Below are 19,547 nucleotides of genomic sequence, written 5' to 3'. Positions count from 1 at the left end.
CCCATCCCCATCCTTGTCCCATCCCTCTCCCCATCCCAATCCCCATCCCCTTCCTCTCTCCCCATCCCATCCCCATCCTTGTCCGTGTCCCCATCCCAATCTCCATCCTTGTCCCATCCCTGTCCCATTCCCTTCCCTGCCACTGTCCCTATCCCAGTCTCCATCCCATCCCCATCCCCATCCCCATCCTTGTTCCCATCCCCATTGCAATCCCCATCCTTGTCCCATCTGCATCCCCATTCCCTTCCTCTCCCCATCCGTGTCCCTCGTCCCATCCCCATCCCATCCCCATCCTTGTCCCATCCCCATCCTTGTCCCATCCCTGTCCCCATCCCAATCTCCATCCCTGTCCCCATCCCCTTCCTCTCCCCCCATCCCTTTCCGTCTCCTTGTCCCTGTCCCCATCCCAATCTCCATCCTTGTCCCATCCCCATTCCCATCCCCATCCTTGTTCCCATCCCCATTGCAATCCCCATCCTTGTCCCATCCCCATCCCCATCCTTGTCCCATCCCTCTCCCCATCCCAATCTCCATCCCTGTCCCCATCCCCTTCCTCTCTCCCCATCCCAATCTCCATCCTTGTCCCTGTCCCCATCCCCATCCCCATCCTTGTCCCATCCCTGTCCCCATCCCCTTCCTCTCTCCCCATCCCTTTCCCTCTCCTTGTCCCTGTCCCCATCCCAATCTCCATCCTTGTCCCATCCCCATCCCCATCCCCATCCCCATCCCCATCCCCACCCCATCCCCATCCCCATCCCATCCCCATCTCCATCCTTGTTCCCATCCCCATCCCCACCCCAACCCTATCCCATCCCGTTCCTCTCTCCCCATCCCCCCCATCCCCTCCCCATCTCCATCCTTGTCCCATCCCCATCCCCCCCCCATCCCCCCCCCCCCATCCCCACCCCCACCCCCATCCTTGATCCCATCCCCATCCCCCCATCCCCATCCCTCCCCCCAGGCCTACACGAGCGTCTCTGGGGCCGCGTTGCCTCCGGGCTCCGTCGCGGCCGTGGCTGGGGCCCTGAGCGCCGTCGTGTTCCGCACCAAGCTCCTGGACTCCCTGCCCCAGCTCCTGGACGAGGTCTCCGACCTCTCCGACCTCTGGTGAGCCCCATGGCGGGGGTCCCATCGCCTCCTGCCCCATAGCGGGGGTCCCATCGCCTCCTGCCCCATAGCGGGGGGGTCCCATCGCCTCCTGCCCCATGGATGGGCCCCCATCGCCTCCTGCCCCATAGCGGGGGTCCCATCGCCTCCTGCCCCATAGCGGGGGTCCCATCGCCTCCTGCCCCATAGCGGGGGTGCCATCGCCTCCTGCCCCATAGCGGGGCAGCCCCATCGCCTCCTGCCCCATAGCGGGGGTCCCATCGCCTCCTGCCCCATAGCGGGGGTCCCATCGCCTCCTGCCCCATGGCGGGGGTCCCATCGCCTCCTGCCCCATGGCGGGGGTCCCATCGCCTCCTGCCCCATAGCGGGGGTCCCATCGCCTCCTGCCCCATGGATGGGCCCCCATCACCTCCTGCCCCATGGCGGGGGTCCCATCGCCTCCTGCCCCATGGCGGGGGTCCCATCGCCTCCTGCCCCATAGCGGGGGTCCCATCGCCTCCTGCCCCATAGCGGGGGTCCCATCGCCTCCTGCCCCATAGCGCAGGTCCCATCGCCTCCTGCCCCATAGCGGGGGTCCCATCGCCTCCTGCCCCATAGCGGGGGTCCCATCGCCTCCTGCCCCATAGCGGGGGTGCCAGCCCCATAGCGGGGCAGCCCCATCGCCTCCTGCCCCATAGCGGGGGTCCCATCGCCTCCTGCCCCATAGCGGGGGTCCCATCGCCTCCTGCCCCATAGCGGGGCAGCCCCATCGCCTCCTGCCCCATAGCGGGGGTCCCATCGCCTCCTGCCCCATGGCGGGGCGGTCCCATCGCCTCCTGCCCCATGGCGGGGTGGCCCCATCGCCTCCTGCCCCATGGATGAGGCCCCATCGCCTCCTGCCCCATAGCGGGGTGGCCCCATCACCTCCTGCCCCATAGCGGGGGTCCCATCGCCTCCTGCCCCATAGCGGGGGTCCCATCGCCTCCTGCCCCATAGCGGGGCGGCCCCATCACCTCCTGCCCCATAGCGGGGGTCCCATCGCCTCCTGCCCCATAGCGGGGGTCCCATCGCCTCCTGCCCCATGGATGAGGCCCCATCGCCTCCTGCCCCATAGCGGGGGTCCCATCGCCTCCTGCCCCATGGATGAGGCCCCATCGCCTCCTGCCCCATAGCGGGGGGGTCCCATCGCCTCCTGCCCCATGGATGGGCCCCCATCGCCTCCTGCCCCATAGCGGGGGTCCCATCGCCTCCTGCCCCATAGTGGGGGTCCCATCGCCTCCTGCCCCATGGCGGGGTGGCCCCATCGCCTCCTGCCCCATAGCGGGGGGGTCCCATCACCTCCTGCCCCATGGATGGGGCCCCATCGCCTCCTGCCCCATAGCGGGGGTCCCATCGCCTCCTGCCCCATAGCGGGGGTCCCATCGCCTCCTGCCCCATGGATGGCCCCCATCGCCTCCTGCCCCATGGATGAGGCCCCATCGCCTCCTGCCCCATAGCGGGGCGGCCCCATCGCCTCCTGCCCCATGGATGGCCCCCATCGCCTCCTGCCCCATGGATGAGGCCCCATCGCCTCCTGCCCCATTCCTGATTCCTGGCCCATTCCTGCCCTCCTGCCCCATGGATGAGGCCCCATCCTGCCCCTCCTGCCCCATAGCTGCCCCATGGCCCCATCACCTCCTGCCCCATTCCTGGGGTCCCATTCCTGCCTCCTGCCCCATAGCCTGCCCCGTCCCCCATTCCTGCCCCATTCCTGTCCCATTCCTGACCCGTTCCTGTCCCATTCCTGCCCCATTCCTGCCCCATTCCTGCCCCATTCCTGCCCCATTCCTGCCCCATTCCTGCCCCATTCCTGACCCATTCCTGCCCCATTCCTGGGGTGCCCCATTCCTCCTGCCCCATTCCTGGGGCCCCTGCCCCGGGTGGCCCCATTCCTGCCCCGTTCCTGCCCCATTCCTGAGGGATTCCTGCCCCGTTCCTGCCCCAGTCCTGACCCATTCCTGCACCCATTCCTGCCCCATTCCTGCCCCATGCCCCGTTCCTGCCCCATTCCTGACCCATTCCTGACCCGTTCCTGTCCCATCCCTGCCCCATTCCCACCCCATCCCTGCCCCATTCCCACCCCATTCCTGCCCCATCTCCCACCCCATTCCCACCCCATCCCTGCCCCATCTCCCACCCCATTCCCACCCCATCTCCCACCCCATTCCTGCCCCATCTCCCACCCCATTCCCACCCCATTCTCACCCCATTCCCACCCCATCCCTGCCCCATTCCCACCCCATTCCCACCCCATTCCCACCCCATTCCCACCCCATCTCCCACCCCATTCCCACCCCATCCCTGCCCCATCTCCCACCCCATTCCTGCCCCATTCCCACCCCATCCCTGCCCCATCTCCCACCCCATTCCCACCCCATCCCTGCCCCATTCCCACCCCATTCCTGCCCCATCTCCCACCCCATTCCCACCCCATCTCTGCCCCATTCCCACCCCATTCCCACCCCATTCCCACCCCACCCCATTCCTTCCCCCCCTTTTGCAGCTTCTTTCCTCGCCCCATGGAGAAGTTGTTCCTGTCCACCCTGGCCGAGCCCTCCATGCTCCGCTACAGCATCGCCTTCCCCTTGCTCTGCAGCCACTTCTCCCGCTGCCTCCACCCCATGTGCCCCGAGGAGGTGGGATCCTGCCCATGGGGATGCTATGGGGGGGGGGGGTCCGGACCCACATCCCACTCTGGACCCATCCATCTCCCATTGCAGCATCCCCAGCTGAAGGCAGCAGCCCTAGGGATGTGCGATGGGTACCTGGAGGAGATGGCTCGCCGCGCCAGCTCCTGCATCCTGGATGCTTGCGCTGAGCAGCACAAGCTCAGCGAGCAGGTGGGGCCAGCAGCACCCTTGGGGGCTTGGGTGGCCTCGGGGCCTCCCTGGGCCCTTCGGGACCATGGGATCGAGGGCTGGGTGTTGGGAAGAGCCTCAAAGCTCCTCCTGTTCTATGGGGCGGGGATGGGGCAGCCAAAGCTGCTCCGGCCGAGGCCTTCCCGGCACCCTCTGGGCTCCAGGGTGTCCACGGCCTTTGGGGGCTCTGCGTTCTCTTGTCCCCATCCATCCTTGTCCCTCCTTGTCCTTGTCCCCATTCCCCATCCATCCTTGTCCCTGTTCTTGTTCCCATCCATCCCTGTCCCCATCCCTGTCCCCATCCTTGTCCCCATCCATCCTTATCCCTGTTCTTGTTCCCATCCATCCTTGTCCCTGTTTGGGCCCCGTCCATTCTTGTCCCCATCCCTGTCCCCATCCCTGTCCCCATCCATCCTTGTCCCCATCCTTGTCCCCATCCTTGTCCCCATCCATCCTTGTCTCTCCTTCTTGTCTCCATCCCTATCCCCATCCATCCTTATCCCTATTCTTGTCCCCATCCATCCTTGTTCCTGTCCTTGTTCCCATCCATCCTTGTCCCCATCCTTGTTCCCATCCATCCCTGTCCCCATCCTTGTCCCCATCCATCCTTGTCCCCATCCATCCCTGTCCCCATCCATCCTTGTCCCCATCCATCCTTGTCCCTGTCCTTATCCCCATTCCCATCCTTGTCCCCATCCATCCCTGTCCCCATCCTTGTTCCCATCCCTGTCCTCATCCATCCTTGTCCCCATCCTTCCCCCATCCCCATCTTTGTCTCCATCCCTATCCCCATCCATCCTTATCCCTATTCTTGTCCCCATCCATCCTTGTTCCTGTCCTTGTTCCCAACCATCCTTGTCCCCATCCCTGTCCCCATCCATCCTTGTCCCTGTCCTTATCCCCATTCCCATCCCTGTCCCCATCCATCCTTGTCCCCATTTTCTTGTTCCCATCCATCCCTGTCCCCATCCATCCTTGTCCCCATCCTCTTCCCCATCTCCTTGTCCCCATCCATCCCCATCCCCATCCTTATCCCTATTCTCTCCCCCCTCCATCCTCGTCTCCATCCTCTCCCCATCCCTCTCCCCATCCTTGCATCCTCTTGGAGCCCCGTGGTCCCCATGGCGATCGCGATGGGTGGGAATGGGGCAGGGGAGGTCCTGGAGGTCCCGTTCGGGCCCTGCCCTGCTGTAACCCTGCCCCACATCCCTCAGCTGCTGCCCAAGCACTGCGCATCCTCCCTCAGCAAGGCCCGGGGCAAGAAGAGCCTCAAGCAAGGAGCCAAGAAAGGGGAGACCCAGAGGGAGAAACCCGGGGCTGAGAGCAAGAGGAGGGACCGGAGCCTGAGCACCAAGTGAGGGGCACCGGGGGGCAAGGGGAGGGATGGAGGGGATGGAGAGGGGATGGAGAGGGGATGGAGAGGGGATGGAGAGGGGATGGAGAGGGGATGGAGAGGGGATGGAGGGGATGGAGAGGGGATGGAGAGGGGATGGAGGGGATGGAGAGGGGATGGAGAGGGGATGGAGAGGGGATGGAGGGGATGGAGAGGGGATGGAGAGGGGATGGTGGGGATGGAGAGGGGATGGTGGGGATGGACAAGGGCTGGTGGGGATGGACATGGGATGGTGGGTACCAGGCACCGGGGATGGATGGGAGCTGGTGGGCCCCAGGCACTGGGGATGGAGAGGGGATAGTGGGTACCAGACATTGGGGATGGAGAGGAGCTGATGGGTACCAGACATTGGGGATGACCGCTTGGTGCCGTGAGGCCCTGCTGTGCCCATGGGGCTGTGCCCGTGGGGCTGTGCCATGGGGCTGTGCCCATGGGGCTGTGCCATGGGGCTGTGCCATGGGGCTGTGCCATGGGGCTGTGCCCATGGGGCTGTGTCCATGGGGCTGTGCCATGGGGCTGTGTCCATGGGGCTGTGCCATGGGGCTGTGCCATGGGGCTGTGCCCATGGGGCTGTGTCCATGGGGCTGTGCCATGGGGCTGTGCCCATGGGGCTGTGCCATGGGGCTGTGCCCGTGGGTCTGTGCCATGGGGCTGTGCCATGGGGCTGTCCGTGCCCCACGGCTCCTGTCCCTCCCCCAGCCTGGACAAACTGCACCAGGCCCTGTCCGAGCTGTCCCGGAGCTTCGGCCACGCTCCCGCCTTCAGCGTCTTTGAGCACACGGTGACCCCGGGGGAGTACCTGGCCCGGCACCTGGAGACCCGGCTCAGCCGGTGGGGACCGAACCGTGGCCAGGGGGGGACCCAACTGCGGCCCTTGGGCATCCCCATCCCCACCCCATCCCATCCCCACCCCATCCCATCCCATCCCCATCCCATCCCCATCCCCACCCCATCCCCATCCCCATCCCCACCCCATCCCCATCCCATCCCCTCCTCATCCCCATCCCCATCCCCATCCCCACCCCATCCCCATCCCCATCCCCATCCCATCCCCATCCCCATCCCATCCCCATCCCCAACCCCATCCCCATCCCCACCCCACCCCATCCCATCCCCATCCCCACCCCATCCCCATCCCATTCCCACCCCATCCCCACCCCATCCCCATCCCCATCCCATTCCCATCCCCATCCCCATCCCCATCCCCATCCCCATCCAATCGGATCCCCCTCCGATCCCCTTCCCATCCCCATCCCCGTCCCATCCCCATCCCATCCCCATCCCCATCCCGTTATCCCCATCCCCATCCCGTTATCCCCATCCCCATCCCCATCCCATCCCATCCCCATCCCCATCCCATCCCCATCCCCATCCCCATCCCACCCCATCCCCATCCCCATCCCATCCCCACCCCCCCATCCCCCCCATCCCATCCCCATCCCATCCCCATCCCCCCCATCCCCCCATCCCCATCCCCCCCATCCCATCCCCCCCCCAACCCCCCCCATCCCCATCCCACCCCCATCCCCCTCCCATCCCACCCCATCCCAACCCCCATCCCCACCCCCATCCCCATCCAAATCCCCACCCATCCCACCCCCATCCTGACCCCATCCCCACCCCATCCCCACCCCCATCCCCATCCCCCATCCCCATCCCATCCCCACCCCCCCATCCCCATCCCATCCCATCCCCATCCCTTCCCCATCCCCCTCCCCATCCCCATCCCCATCCCATCCCCATCCCCACCCCATCCCATCCCCATCCATCCCCATCCCCACAGAGCCATCGTGGCCCTGGCAGGCTACAACCAAAGCACCCAGGATGTGACCCGGCCCTCGGAGGTCCTGGCTGGGCTCCGCTCCTACGTGGGCTCCATCCAGACCTGGGGCCGGGTGCTGGGCTTGGACCCGGGGCGCCTCATCCGCAGCGTCCTCCTGCAGCAGACGCAGCCCCGGTGGGTCCTGCCCCATGCCTGTGGTGGGTCCTGCCCCATGGCTGTGGTGGGTCCTGCCCCATGCCTTGGGGGTCCTGCCCCATGGCTGTGGGTCCTGCCCCATGGCTGGGGCTCCTGCCCCATGGCTGTGGTGGGTCCTGCCCCATGTCTGTGGGTGTGGTGGGTCCTGCCCCACGGCTGGGGGTCCTGCCCCATGGCTGTGGTGGGTCCTGCCCCACGGCTGGGGGTCCTGCCCCATGGCTGGGGGTCCTGCCCCATGGCTGTGGTGGGTCCTGCCCCATGGCTGTGGTGGGTCCTGCCCCATGGCTGTGGTGGGTCCTGCCCCATGGCTGTGGGTCCTGCCCCATGGCTGTGGTGGGTCCTGCCCCATGGCTGGGGGTCCTGCCCCATGGCTGGGGGTCCTGCCCCATGGCTGTGGGTCCTGCCCCACGGCTGTGGTGGGTCCTGCCCCATGGCTGTGGTGGGTCCTGCCCCATGGCTGTGGTGGGTCCTGCCCCATGGCTGTGGGTCCTGCCCCATGGCTGTGGTGGGTCCTGCCCCACGGCTGGGGGTCCTGCCCCATGGCTGTGGTGGGTCCTGCCCCATGGCTGTGGTGGGTCCTGCCCCATGGCTGTGGGTCCTGCCCCATGGCTGTGGGTCCTGCCCCATGGCTGTGGTGGGTCCTGCCCCACGGCTGTGGTGGGTCCTGCCCCATGGCTGTGGTGGGTCCTGCCCCACGGCTGTGGTGGGTCCTGCCCCATGGCTGTGGTGGGTCCTGCCCCATGGCTGTGGTGGGTCCTGCCCCATGGCTGTGGGTCCTGCCCCACGGCTGTGGTGGGTCCTGCCCCACGGCTGGGGGTCCTGCCCCATGGCTGGGGGTCCTGCCCCATGGCTGTGGGTCCTGCCCCATGGCTGTGGTGGGTCCTGCCCCATGGCTGGGGGTCCTGCCCCATGGCTGGGGGTCCTGCCCCATGGCTGGGGGTCCTGCCCCACGGCTGGGGGTCCTGCCCCATGGCTGTGGGGGTCCTGCCCCATGGCTGTGGTGTCCTGCCCCACGGCTGTGGGCTGGGTCCTGCCCCATGGCTGTGGTGGGTCCTGCCCCATGGCTGTGGTGGGTCCTGCCCCAGGGCTGGGGGTCCTGCCCCATGGCTGTGGTGGGTCCTGCCCCACGGCTGTGGTGGGTCCTGCCCCATGGCTGTGGTGGGTCCTGCCCCATGGCTGTGGTGGGTCCTGCCCCACGGCTGGGGGTCCTGCCCCATGGCTGTGGTGGGTCCTGCCCCATGGCTGTGGGTCCTGCCCCATGGCTGTGGTGGGTCCTGCCCCATGGCTGTGGTGGGTCCTGCCCCATGGCTGTGGGTCCTGCCCCATGGCTGTGGTGGGTCCTGCCCCATGGCTGTGGTGGGTCCTGCCCCACGGCTGGGGGTCCTGCCCCATGCCTGTGGTGGGTCCTGCCCCATGCCTGTGGGTCCTGCCCCATGCCCGGTAGGCCCTGCCCCATGGCTGTGGGTCCTGCCCCATGGCTGTGGGTCCTGCCCCATGGCTGGGGGTCCTGCCCCATACCCAGGGGTGATGTGGGGCACGCAACCCGCTCCCGTGGGCACATCCAAGTGTTCAACCTCTTCCATCAGACCAGGATGCTCCAATCCCCCCCCCGCCCTGCCCCATATCCAATGGGGCCAGGGATGGGGCCCAAGACCCCTATGGAAAGCCTCAGGCTCGGGGATGGAGCCGGGCTGGGGGCGATGCTGCCTGAGCCCGCGGCCCCCTTGCAGGTACCTGGAGGCTCTGCTGCGCCCGGCCAGCACCGGCGCCGTGGTCCTGGCCCCCTCCATGCAGGCGTTCGCCGTGGGGCAGGGCCAGGGGGAGCTCGGCTTCAACCCTGCTGAGTTCTCGGATGTGACCGGTGTGGGGCTGGGGGGGGGGGGGGGCATCGCCCCATGGATGTGCGGTGGTGTCCCCATCCCTGTGCCTGTCCCCATCTCCTTGTCCCCATTGTCCCCATCCATCCCTGTCCCCATCCCTGGCCCCATTGTCCCCATCCATCCCTGTCCCCATCCATCCTTTCCTCACCTCCTTGTCCCCATCCATCCCTGTCCCCATCCCTATCCCCATTGTTCCCATCCATCCCTGTCCCCATTGTTCCCATCCATCCCTGTCCCCATTGTTCCCATCCATCCTTGTCCCCATCCCTGTCCCCATTGTTCCCATCCATCCCTGTCCCCATCCCTGTCCCCATTGTTCCCATCCATCCTTGTCCCCATCCCTGTCCCCATTGTCCCCATCCATCCCTGTCCCCATCCCTATCCCCATTGTTCCCATCCATCCCTGTCCCCATCCCTGTCCCCATTGTTCCCATCCATCCCTGTCCCCATTGTTGTCCCCATCCATCCCTGTCCCCATCCCTATCCCCATTGTTCCCATCCATCCCTGTCCCCATTGTTCCCATCCATCCTTGTCCCCATCCCTGTCCCCATTGTTCCCATCCATCCCTGTCCCCATCCCTGTCCCCATTGTTCCCATCCATCCCTATCCCCATTATTGTCCCCATCCATCCCTGTCCCCATCCCTATCCCCATTGTTCCCATCCATCCCTGTCCCCATCCATCCTTTCCTCACCTCCCTGTCCCCATCCATCCCTATCCCCACTGTTGTTCCCATCCATCCCTGTCCCCATCCCTGTCCCCATCCATCCTTTCCTCACCTCCTTGTTCCCATCCATCCCTGTCCCCATACTTGCCCCCATCGATCCTTGTCTCCATCCTTGTCCCCCTCCCTGTCCCCATTCTTGTTCCCGTCCCCATCCTTGTCTCCATCCCTAGCCCCATCCATCCTTGTCCCTTCCGTCTTTATCCCTATTCTTGTCTCCATCCATCCTTGTCCCTGTTCTTGTCTCCATTCATCTTTGTTCCCATCCTTGTCCCCATGCCCATGCCCATCCCCATCCTTGTCCCTGTCCCCATCCCTGTCCCCATCCTTGTCCCCGTCCCCATGCTTGTCCCCATTCCTGTGCCCATCCATGTCCCATCCTTGTCCCCATCCATCCCCATCCATCCCCATCCCCATCCTCATCTCCATCCATTATTGTCCCCTTTCCTGTACCCATCCCCATCCATCCTTGTCCCCATCCCCATCTATCCCCATCCCCATCCCCATCTATTATTGTCCCCTTTCCTGTCCCCATCCCCATCCCCATCCATCCCCATCCATCCTTGTCGCCTTTCCTGTCCCCATCCCCATCCATCCTTGTCCCCATCCCCATCCATCCCCATCCCCATCCCCATCCTCATCCCCATCCCCATCTCCATCCATTATTGTCCCCTTTCCTGTACCCATCCTCATCCATCCCCATCCCCATCCCCATCCTCATCCTCATCTCCATCCATTATTGTCCCCTTTCCTGTACCCATCCCAATCCCCATCCCCATCCCCATCCCAATCCCCATCCCCATCCCCATCCATCTCCATCCATTATTGTCCCCTTTCCTGTACCCATCCCCATCCATCCTTGTCCCCATCCCCATCTATCCCCATCCCCATCCCCATCTATTATTGTCCCCTTTCCTGTCCCCATCCCCATCCATCCTTGTCCCCATCCCCATCCATCCCCATCCCCATCCCCATCCCCATCCCCATCCATCCTTGTCCATGTTCCCCCCCCCCAGAGATGCGGGCCCTCGCCGAGCTCCTCGGTCCCTACGGGATGCAGTTCCTGAGCGCCAACCTGCTGTGGCACGTGGGCTCGCAGCTCTCCGAGCTCCAGGTGGGGCTGGGTCCCGCCGCTGGGGCCGGGCTCGGGCTCCGGAGGGGCGGCGGGAGCGGCGCGGTGCCACCGGCCCCCGCTGTGCCCGCAGAAACTGGTGGTGCAGAACATGGACGTGCTGCTGCAGCTGCGCGCCCGCTGCCGCCGGCCCGGGGACGTGGGGGACCTGCTGCCGCGGCTCACATGTGAGACGTGTGTGTGTGTGCACGTGTACATGTACATGTGTGTACATGTGTGTACATGTGTGTACATGTGTGTGTGTGTACATGTGTGTGTGTGTGTGTACATGTGTGTGTGTGTGTATACGTGTACATGTGTGTACATGTACATGTGTGTACATGTACATGTGTGTACATGTGTGTGTACATGTGTGTACATGTGTGTGTGTGTACATGTGTGTGTGTGTACATGTGTGTGTACATGTGTGTGTACGTGTACATGTGTGTACATGTGTGTGTGTGCACGTGTACATGTACATGTGTGTACATGTGTGTACGTGTACATGTGTGTGCATGTACATGTGAGACGTGTGTGTGTGTGTACATGTGTGTACATGTGTGTACATGTGTGTGTACATGTACATGTGTGTACCTGTGTGTGTGTACATGTGTGTGTGTACATGTGTGTGTGTGTGTACGTGTGTGTACATGTGTGTACATGTGTGTACGTGTGTGTGTACATGTACATGTGTGTGTGTGTACGTGTACATGTGTGTGTGTACGTGTACATGTGTGTGTGCATGTGTGTACATGTGTGTGTGCATGTGTGTACATAGATGTTCATACAGGTGCATACGTATACATACATGTACATACGTGTACATACATGTACATACCTGTACTACATGTACATACGTGTACATACATCTACATACGTGTGCATACGTGTACATACGTGTATGTACGTGTACATAAATGTACATATGTGTACGTATGTATACATACGTGTACATACATGTTCATACATGTACATACCTCTAATACATGTTCATACATGTACATATGTGTTCATACCTGTACATACATGTTCATACATGTGCATATGTATACATACATGTACATATGTGTACATACATGTACATACCTGTACTATGTGTACATCCATCTACATATATGTACATGCGTGTGCATACCTGTATGTACTTGTACATACGTGTACGTACATGTACATACGTGTACGTATATACACATATGTGTACATACATGTTCATACATGTACATACGTGTTCATAAGTGTACATACGTGTTCATACATGTACATACCTGTACATACATGTTCATACATGTACATACGTGTTCATACCTCTACATCCATGTTCATACCTGTACATACATGTACATACGTGTTCATACTTGTACATACGTGTTCATACCTGTACATACGTGTTCATACATGTACATACATGTACATACGTGTACACGTGTGTCCTGCAGCGGCCGAGAACGTCCTGAAGCGCATGATCATCATCGGCGAGATCCTGAGCTTCCGCGCCCTGGCCCAGCAGGGCCTGCGGGAGGTGGGTGCCCCCCCCCCCATGGGATCCCCCCCCCCCATGGCACCCCAGCTATGGGTGCCTCAACCACGGGACCCCCAACAATGGGACCCCCAACCCATGGGAACCCCACTCTATGGGTGCCTCAACCATGGGACCCCCAACAATGGGATCTCCAACCCATGGGACCATCAAGGCGTGGGACCACCAACTATAGGACCCCTAACCCATGGGACCCCCAACAATGGGATCCTCAACTATGGTTGCCTCAACCATGGGACCCCCAACCCATAGGAACTCAACCATGGGACACCCAACCCACGGGACCCCCAACCCACAGGACCTCAACCATGGGACCCCCAACCCATTGGACCCCCAACCCATGGGACACCCAACCCACAGGACCTCAACCATGAGACCCCCAACCCATGGGACCCGCAACCCATGGGATACCCAACCCATAGGACCTCAACTATGGGATCCCCAACCCATGGGACCCCCAACCCATGGGACCCCCAACCCATGGGATACCCAACCCATAGGACCTCAACCATGGGACCCCCAACCCATGGGACCCCCAACCCATGGGACCCCCAACCCACAGGACCTCAACCATGGGACCCCCAACCCATGGGACCCGCAACCCATGGGATACCCAACCCATAGGACCTCAACTATGGGATCCCCAACCCATGGAGCCCCCAACCCAAGGGACCCCCAACCCACAGGACCTCAACCATGGGACCCCCAACCCATGGGACCCCCAACCCATAGGAACTCAACCATGGGACCCCCAACCCATGGGATACCCAACCCATAGGAACTCAACCATGGGACCGCCAACCCATGGGACCCCCAACCCAAGGGAACCCAACCCCCAGTACCTCAACCATGAGACCCCCAACCCAAGGGACCCCCAACCCCCAGGACCTCAACCATGAGACCCACACCCATGGGACCCCCAAACCACAGGACCTCAACCATGAGACCCCCAACCCAAGGGACCCCCAACCCACAGGACCTCAACCATGGGACCCCCAACCCAAGGGACCCCCAACCCACAGGACCTCAACCAAGAGACCCCCAACCCAAGGGACCCCCAACCCATGGGATACCCAACCCATAGGAACTCAACCATGGGACCCCCAACCCATGGGACCCCCAACCCATGGGATACCCAACCCATAGGACCCCAACCCATGGGATACCCAACCCATAGGACCTCAACTATGGGATCCCCAACCCATGGAGCCCCCAACCCAAGGGACCCCCAATCCACAGGACCTCAACCATGGGACCCCCAACCCATTGGACCCCCAACCCATAGGACCCCAACCATGGGACCCCCAACCCATGGGACCCCCAACCCACAGGACCTCACCCATGAGACCCACACCCATGGGACCTCCAGTGATGGAGCCCTCAGCCATGGCAGCACCACCCATGGGACCCCGCACCCTATGGAGCATCCCCCTTCCCTCCGCAGGTCCTGTCCCAGCACTGCCCCTTCCTGATGGGCCCCATTGAGTGCCTGATGGATACTGTGACCCCAGAGACCGACATCCAGGTGGGATGGGATGGGGATGGGATGGGGATGGGATGGGGATGGGATGGGGATGGGGATGGGATGGGGTTGGGATGGGATGGGGATGGGATGGGGATGGGATGGGATGGGGATGGGATGGGATGGGATGGGATGGGATGGGATGGGATGGGATGGGGATGGGATGGGGATGGGATGGGATGGGATGGGGATGGGGATGGGGTGGGGATGGGGATGGGGTGGGGATGGGGCTGGGGATGGGGCTGGGATGGGGATGGGATGGGGTGCGGATGGGATGGGGATGGGGAGGGGATGGGGATGGGATGGGGATGGGGTGGGGATGGGGAATATGGGGGGGAATGGGGTGGGGATGGGGAATACGGGGGGGAATGGGGTGGGAATGGGATGGGGATGGGATGGGGATGGGGATGGGATGGGGATGGGGATGGGGATGGGATGGGGATGGGGATGGGATGGGGATGGGGAGGGGGAGGGGGCTGGGGATGGGGATGGGGGGGATGGGATGGGATGGGGATGGGATGGGGATGGGATGGGGATGGGATGGGATGGGGATGGGATGGGGATGGGGTTTGGATGGGGATGGGATGGGGATGAGGAATGGGATGGGGATGGGGATGTGGATGGGGATGGGATGGGGATGGGGAGGGGATGGGGATGGGGTGGGGATGAGGAATGGGATGGGGATGGGGATGTGGATGGGGATGGGATGGGGATGGAATGGGATGGGGATGGGGATGGGGATGGGATGGGGATGGGGTTTGGATGGGGATGGGGATGGGGATGGGGTTTGGATGGGGATGGGATGGGGATGGGGATGGGATGAGATGGGATGGGGATGGGTCCCCAGCCCTGACCCCCACGTCCCCTTTGTCCCCTCAGGTCACCCTGAGCATCTTCGAGCTGGCCTCGGCTGCGGGCATCCCGTGCGAGGTGGACCCCGCGCTGGTCAATGTCCTCGCTGGCAGAGAGACCGGTACTGATGGGTGCTGCTGGGTGCTGCTGGGTGCTGCTGGGTGCTGCTGGGTGCTGCTGGGTGCTGCTGGGTGCTGCTGGAGCTGCTGGGTGCTGCTGGGTGCTGCTGGGGGCTGCTGGGTGCTGCTGGGTGCTGCTGGGTGCTCCTGGGTGCTCCTGGGTGCTGCTGGGTGCTCCTGGGTGCTCCTGGGTGCTGCTGGGGTCCGCTGGGTGCTGCTGGGTGCTGCTGGGTATCACTGAGTTCTGATGGGTATCACTGGGCACTGCTGGGTACCACTGGGTGCTGCTGGGTACTGCTGGGCATCATTGGGTACAGCTGGGTACCACTGGGTGCTGATGGGTGCTGATGGGTACCACTGGGTGCTGCTGGGTACTGCTGGGTGCTGCTGGGTACCACTGGGCATCACTGGGTACCACTGGGTGCCACTGGGCATCACTGGGTACCACTGGGTACCACTGGCTACCTCTGGGTACCACTGGGTGCCACCGGGGGGTGCCGCCCCAGTGTCCCCCCATGTCCCCATGGGGGTCCCGCTGTCCCCCCCCAGCTGGTTCCTCCCCAGAGGAGCAGTCCAAGCTCTGCTCCCTGCTCCTGCTCTTCGTGGCCGTGGCCCTGCCCCTGCTGGCCTCCGACCCCACATCCTCCTGCAGCCCCGAGCTGGACGGTGAGGGCAGGGCCGGCCCCACGGCCCCATGGGGCACCCCCCGGCGCACCCCATTCACCGCTGCCCCGGAGCTTCCCTTGGCCCCAGCCTGGCCCCCCACTCACCCTGAGAGCCCAGCGCCCCATGGCCCCACGTCCCCACATCCCCCATCCTCCATCACACATCCACATATTCCCCATCCCCATCTCCCCCCATCCTACACCCCCCATCCTATATCCCCCATCCCCATCTCCCGTCCCATCTCCCCCATCCCCATCTCCCCCCATTCCATCTCCCCCCATCCCCACATCTCCCATCCCCATCCTCCCCCATCCCATCCCCATCTCCCATCCCCATATCCCCAATCCCATATCCCCCGCATCCCCCATCCCCTCATCCCCCATCCCCATCTCCCCTCCCATCTCCCCACATCCCCATCTCCCCCCATCCCATATCCTCCATCCCCACATCCCCCATCCCATCCCCACCCCCCCACCCCATCTCCCCCCATCCCCACACCCCCCATTCCCCCCCATCCCCCCGCCCCATCTCCCCCCCCATCTCCCCCCATCCCCACATCCCCCATCCCATCCCCCCCCCACCCCATCTCCCCCCATCCCCATCTCCCCCCATCCCCCATCCCATCCCCACCGCCCCATCCCCACCCCCCCTACCCCATCTCCCCACACCCCCCATCCCCCATCCCATCCCCACACCCCCCCACCCCATCTCCCCCCATCCCCACACCCCACATCCCCCCCCCACCCCATCTCCCCCCATCTCCCCCCATCCCCACACCCCACATCCCCCATCCCATCCCCACCCCCCCCATCTCCCCCCATCCCCCGCCCCAATCCCCCCCCATCTCCCCCCATCTCCCCCCATCCCCACCTCCCCCATCCCATCCCCCCCCCACACCCCATCTCCCCCCACCCCATCTCCCCCCCCCCCACCCCCATCCCCACATCCCCCATCCCATCCCCACCCCCCCCCACCCCATCTCCCCCCATGTCCCCCCCAGGCTCCCCCAGCAACCTCCACTGCCTGGCCACGGCCATCGCCCAGCTCTCGGCCGCCCTCTTCACCCTCCACAAGGAGGACATCGAGGGGCACCTCAAGGACTTCCTGCTGGTGAGAGCACCCATGGGTGCTGCAGCACCCCCACCCCCGGGCACCCATGGGGTCCCTGTCCCCCTGGAGCTGATCTGGGTCCGCCCTTAGGTGGCCTCCAGCAGCCTCGTGCAGCTGGGGCAGGACACGGAGGGGGTGCGGGCGCGGAGCCGCGACTCCATCGCCCTGCTCCTGCAGCTGGTGGGTGCCAAGGGGGGGCAGTGGGTGGCAGTGGGTGCTAAGGGGTGGTAATGGTGTCAATGGGTGGTAATGGGTGTCAGTGGGTGGTAATGGGTGTCAATGCGTGTCAATGGGTGCTAATGGGTGTCAATGGGTGCTAAGGGGTGCTAATGGTGTCAATGGGTGGTAATGGGTGTCAATGGGTGTCAATGGGTGGTAATGGTGTCAATGGGTGGTAATGGGTGTCAATGCGTGTCAATGGGTGCTAAGGGGTGTCAATGGGTGCTAAGGGGTGCTAATGGGCGTTAATGGGTGTCAGTGGGTGCTAAGGGGTGCTAATGGTGTCAGTGGGTGGTAATGGGTGTTAATGGGTGCTAATGGGTGTCAATGGGTGTCAATGGGTGGTAATGGGTGTCAATGCGTGTCAATGGGTGCTAATGGGTGGTAATGGTGTCAATGGGTGGTAATGGGTGGTAATGGGTGTCAATGCGTGTCAATGGGTGCTAATGGGTGGTAATGGTGTCAATGGGTGCTAATGGGTGGTAATGGTGTCAATGGGTGCTAAGGGGTGGTAATGGGTGTCAATGCGTGTCAATGGGTGCTAATGGGTGTCAATGCGTGTCAATGGGTGGTAATGGGTGGTAATGGTGTCAATGGGTGGTAATGGGTGGTAATGGTGTCAATGGGTGCTAAGGGGTGGTAATGGTGTCAATGGGTGTCAATGGGTGCTAAGGGGAGCTAATGGTGTCAATGGTTGCTAATGGGTGTCAATGCGTGTCAATGGGTGCTAATGGGTGTCAATGGGTGTCAATGGGTGCTAATGGTGTCAATGGGTGCTAAGGGGTGGTAATGGTGTCAATGGGTGGTAATGGGTGGTAATGGTGTCAATGGGTGTCTGGGTGCTAATGGATGTTAATGGGTGTCAATGGGTGCTAATGGGTGTCAATGGGTGTTAATGGGTGTCAATGGGTGTCAATGGGTGCTAATGGGCGTTAATGGGTGTTAATGGTGTCAATGGGTGTCAATGGGTGCTAATGGTGTTAATGGGTGTCAACGGGTGCTAATGGGTGCCAGGGGGTGTCAATGGGTGTCAGTGGGTGCCAATGGGTGCTAATGGGTGTTAATGGGTGTCAATGGGTGCTAATGTGTGTTAATGGGTGTTAATGGTGTTAATGGGTGTCAATGGGTAATGGGTGCTAATGGGTGTTAATGGGTGTCAATGGGTGCTAATGGGCGTTAATGTGTGTTAATGGTGTCAATGGGTGTCAATGGGTGCTAATGGGTGTCAATGGGTGCTAATGGGGTTAATGGGTGTCAACGGGTGCTAATGGGTGTCAATGGGTGTCAATGGGTGTCAATGGGTGCTAATGGGCGTTAATGGGTGTCAATGGGTGCTAACGGGTGTCAGTGGGTGTCAATGGGTGCTAATGGGTGTCAGTGGGTGTTAATGGTGTCAATGGGTGTCAATGGGTGCTAATGGTGTTAATGGGTGTCAACGGGTGCTAATGGGTGTCAATGGGTGTTAATGGGTGTCAGTGGGTGTCAATGGGTGCTAATGGGTGCTAATGGGTGTCAATGGGTGTTAATGGGTGTCAATGGGCGCTAATGGTGTTAATGGGTGTCAACGGGTGCTAATGGGTGTCAATGGGTGTCAATGGGTGCTAATGGTGTTAATGGGTGTCAACGGGTGCTAATGGGTGCCAGGGGGTGTCAATGGGTGTCAATAGGTGCCAATGGGTGCTAATGGGTGTCAACGGGTGCTAATGGGTGCCAGGGGGTGCCAGGGGGTGTCAATGGGTGCTAATGGGCGTTAATGGGTGTTAATGGTGTCAATGGGTGTCAATGGGTGCTAATGGGCATTAATGGGTGTCAATGGGTGCTAATGTGTGTCAACGGGTGCTAATGGGCGTTAATGGGTGTTAATGGTGTCAATGGGTGTCAATGGGTGCTAATGGTGTTAATAGGTGTCAACGGGTGCTAACGGGTGCCAGGGGGTGTCAATGGGTGTCAATGGGTGCCAATGGGTGCTAATGGGAATTAATGGGTGTTAATGGTGTCAATGGGTGTCAACGGGGGGGTCCCGGGGGGGTTTCTCTGTGTCCCTGCCCCAGCTGGAGGCGGAGTCGCCCTTCGTGAGCCCGCGTCTGCTGCGCTCCTGCGTCCCGGGAGCGCTCCTGCGCAGCGCCCGCAGCGCGGCCGCCAGGGGCACCCAGCCATGAGGCGGCACCCAAAGACCTGCGATGGCACCCAAGTACCTGCGACGGCACCCAAGTACCTGCGATGGCACCCAAGTATCTGCGATGGCACCCAAGTACCTGCGACGGCACCCAAGTACCTGCGATGGCACCCAAGTACCTGCGATGGCACCCAAGTATCTGTGATGGCACCCAAGTACCTGCGACGGCACCCAAGTACCTGCGATGGCACCCAAGTACCTGCGATGGCACCCAAGTACCTGCGATGGCACCCAAGCACCTGCGATGGCACCCAAGTACCTGCGATGGCACCCAAGT

The 19,547-nt window shown here is 62.6% G+C and overlaps 1 protein-coding gene across 1 annotated transcript; it reads left to right on the top strand.

The window, feature by feature from the left end:
- Positions 1-961: 961 nt before the first annotated feature.
- On the top strand, positions 962-19,253 carry LOC134175996 (nck-associated protein 1-like; the record flags this gene model as incomplete). The annotated part of the gene is made up of 16 exons (XM_062642529.1): positions 962-1,107; positions 3,629-3,761; positions 3,846-3,965; positions 5,198-5,337; positions 6,076-6,207; positions 7,160-7,356; positions 9,027-9,215; positions 10,975-11,072; positions 11,164-11,257; positions 12,506-12,588; positions 14,051-14,131; positions 15,008-15,101; positions 15,649-15,765; positions 16,766-16,875; positions 16,966-17,085; positions 19,146-19,253. Coding segments are annotated over 16 exons (1,962 nt in total), but the record flags the coding sequence as incomplete, so codon positions are not given.
- Between the last annotated feature and the right edge of the window lie 294 nt (positions 19,254-19,547).

The sequence above is a fragment of the Pezoporus occidentalis genome, unplaced genomic scaffold (genome assembly GCF_034315485.1).
Source record: "Pezoporus occidentalis ecotype Australia unplaced genomic scaffold, CSIRO_AGI_Poc_V1 ctg719, whole genome shotgun sequence".
Classification (NCBI taxonomy): Eukaryota; Metazoa; Chordata; class Aves; order Psittaciformes; family Psittacidae; genus Pezoporus; species Pezoporus occidentalis.
This window is presented reverse-complemented; position numbering and strand designations above follow the sequence as displayed.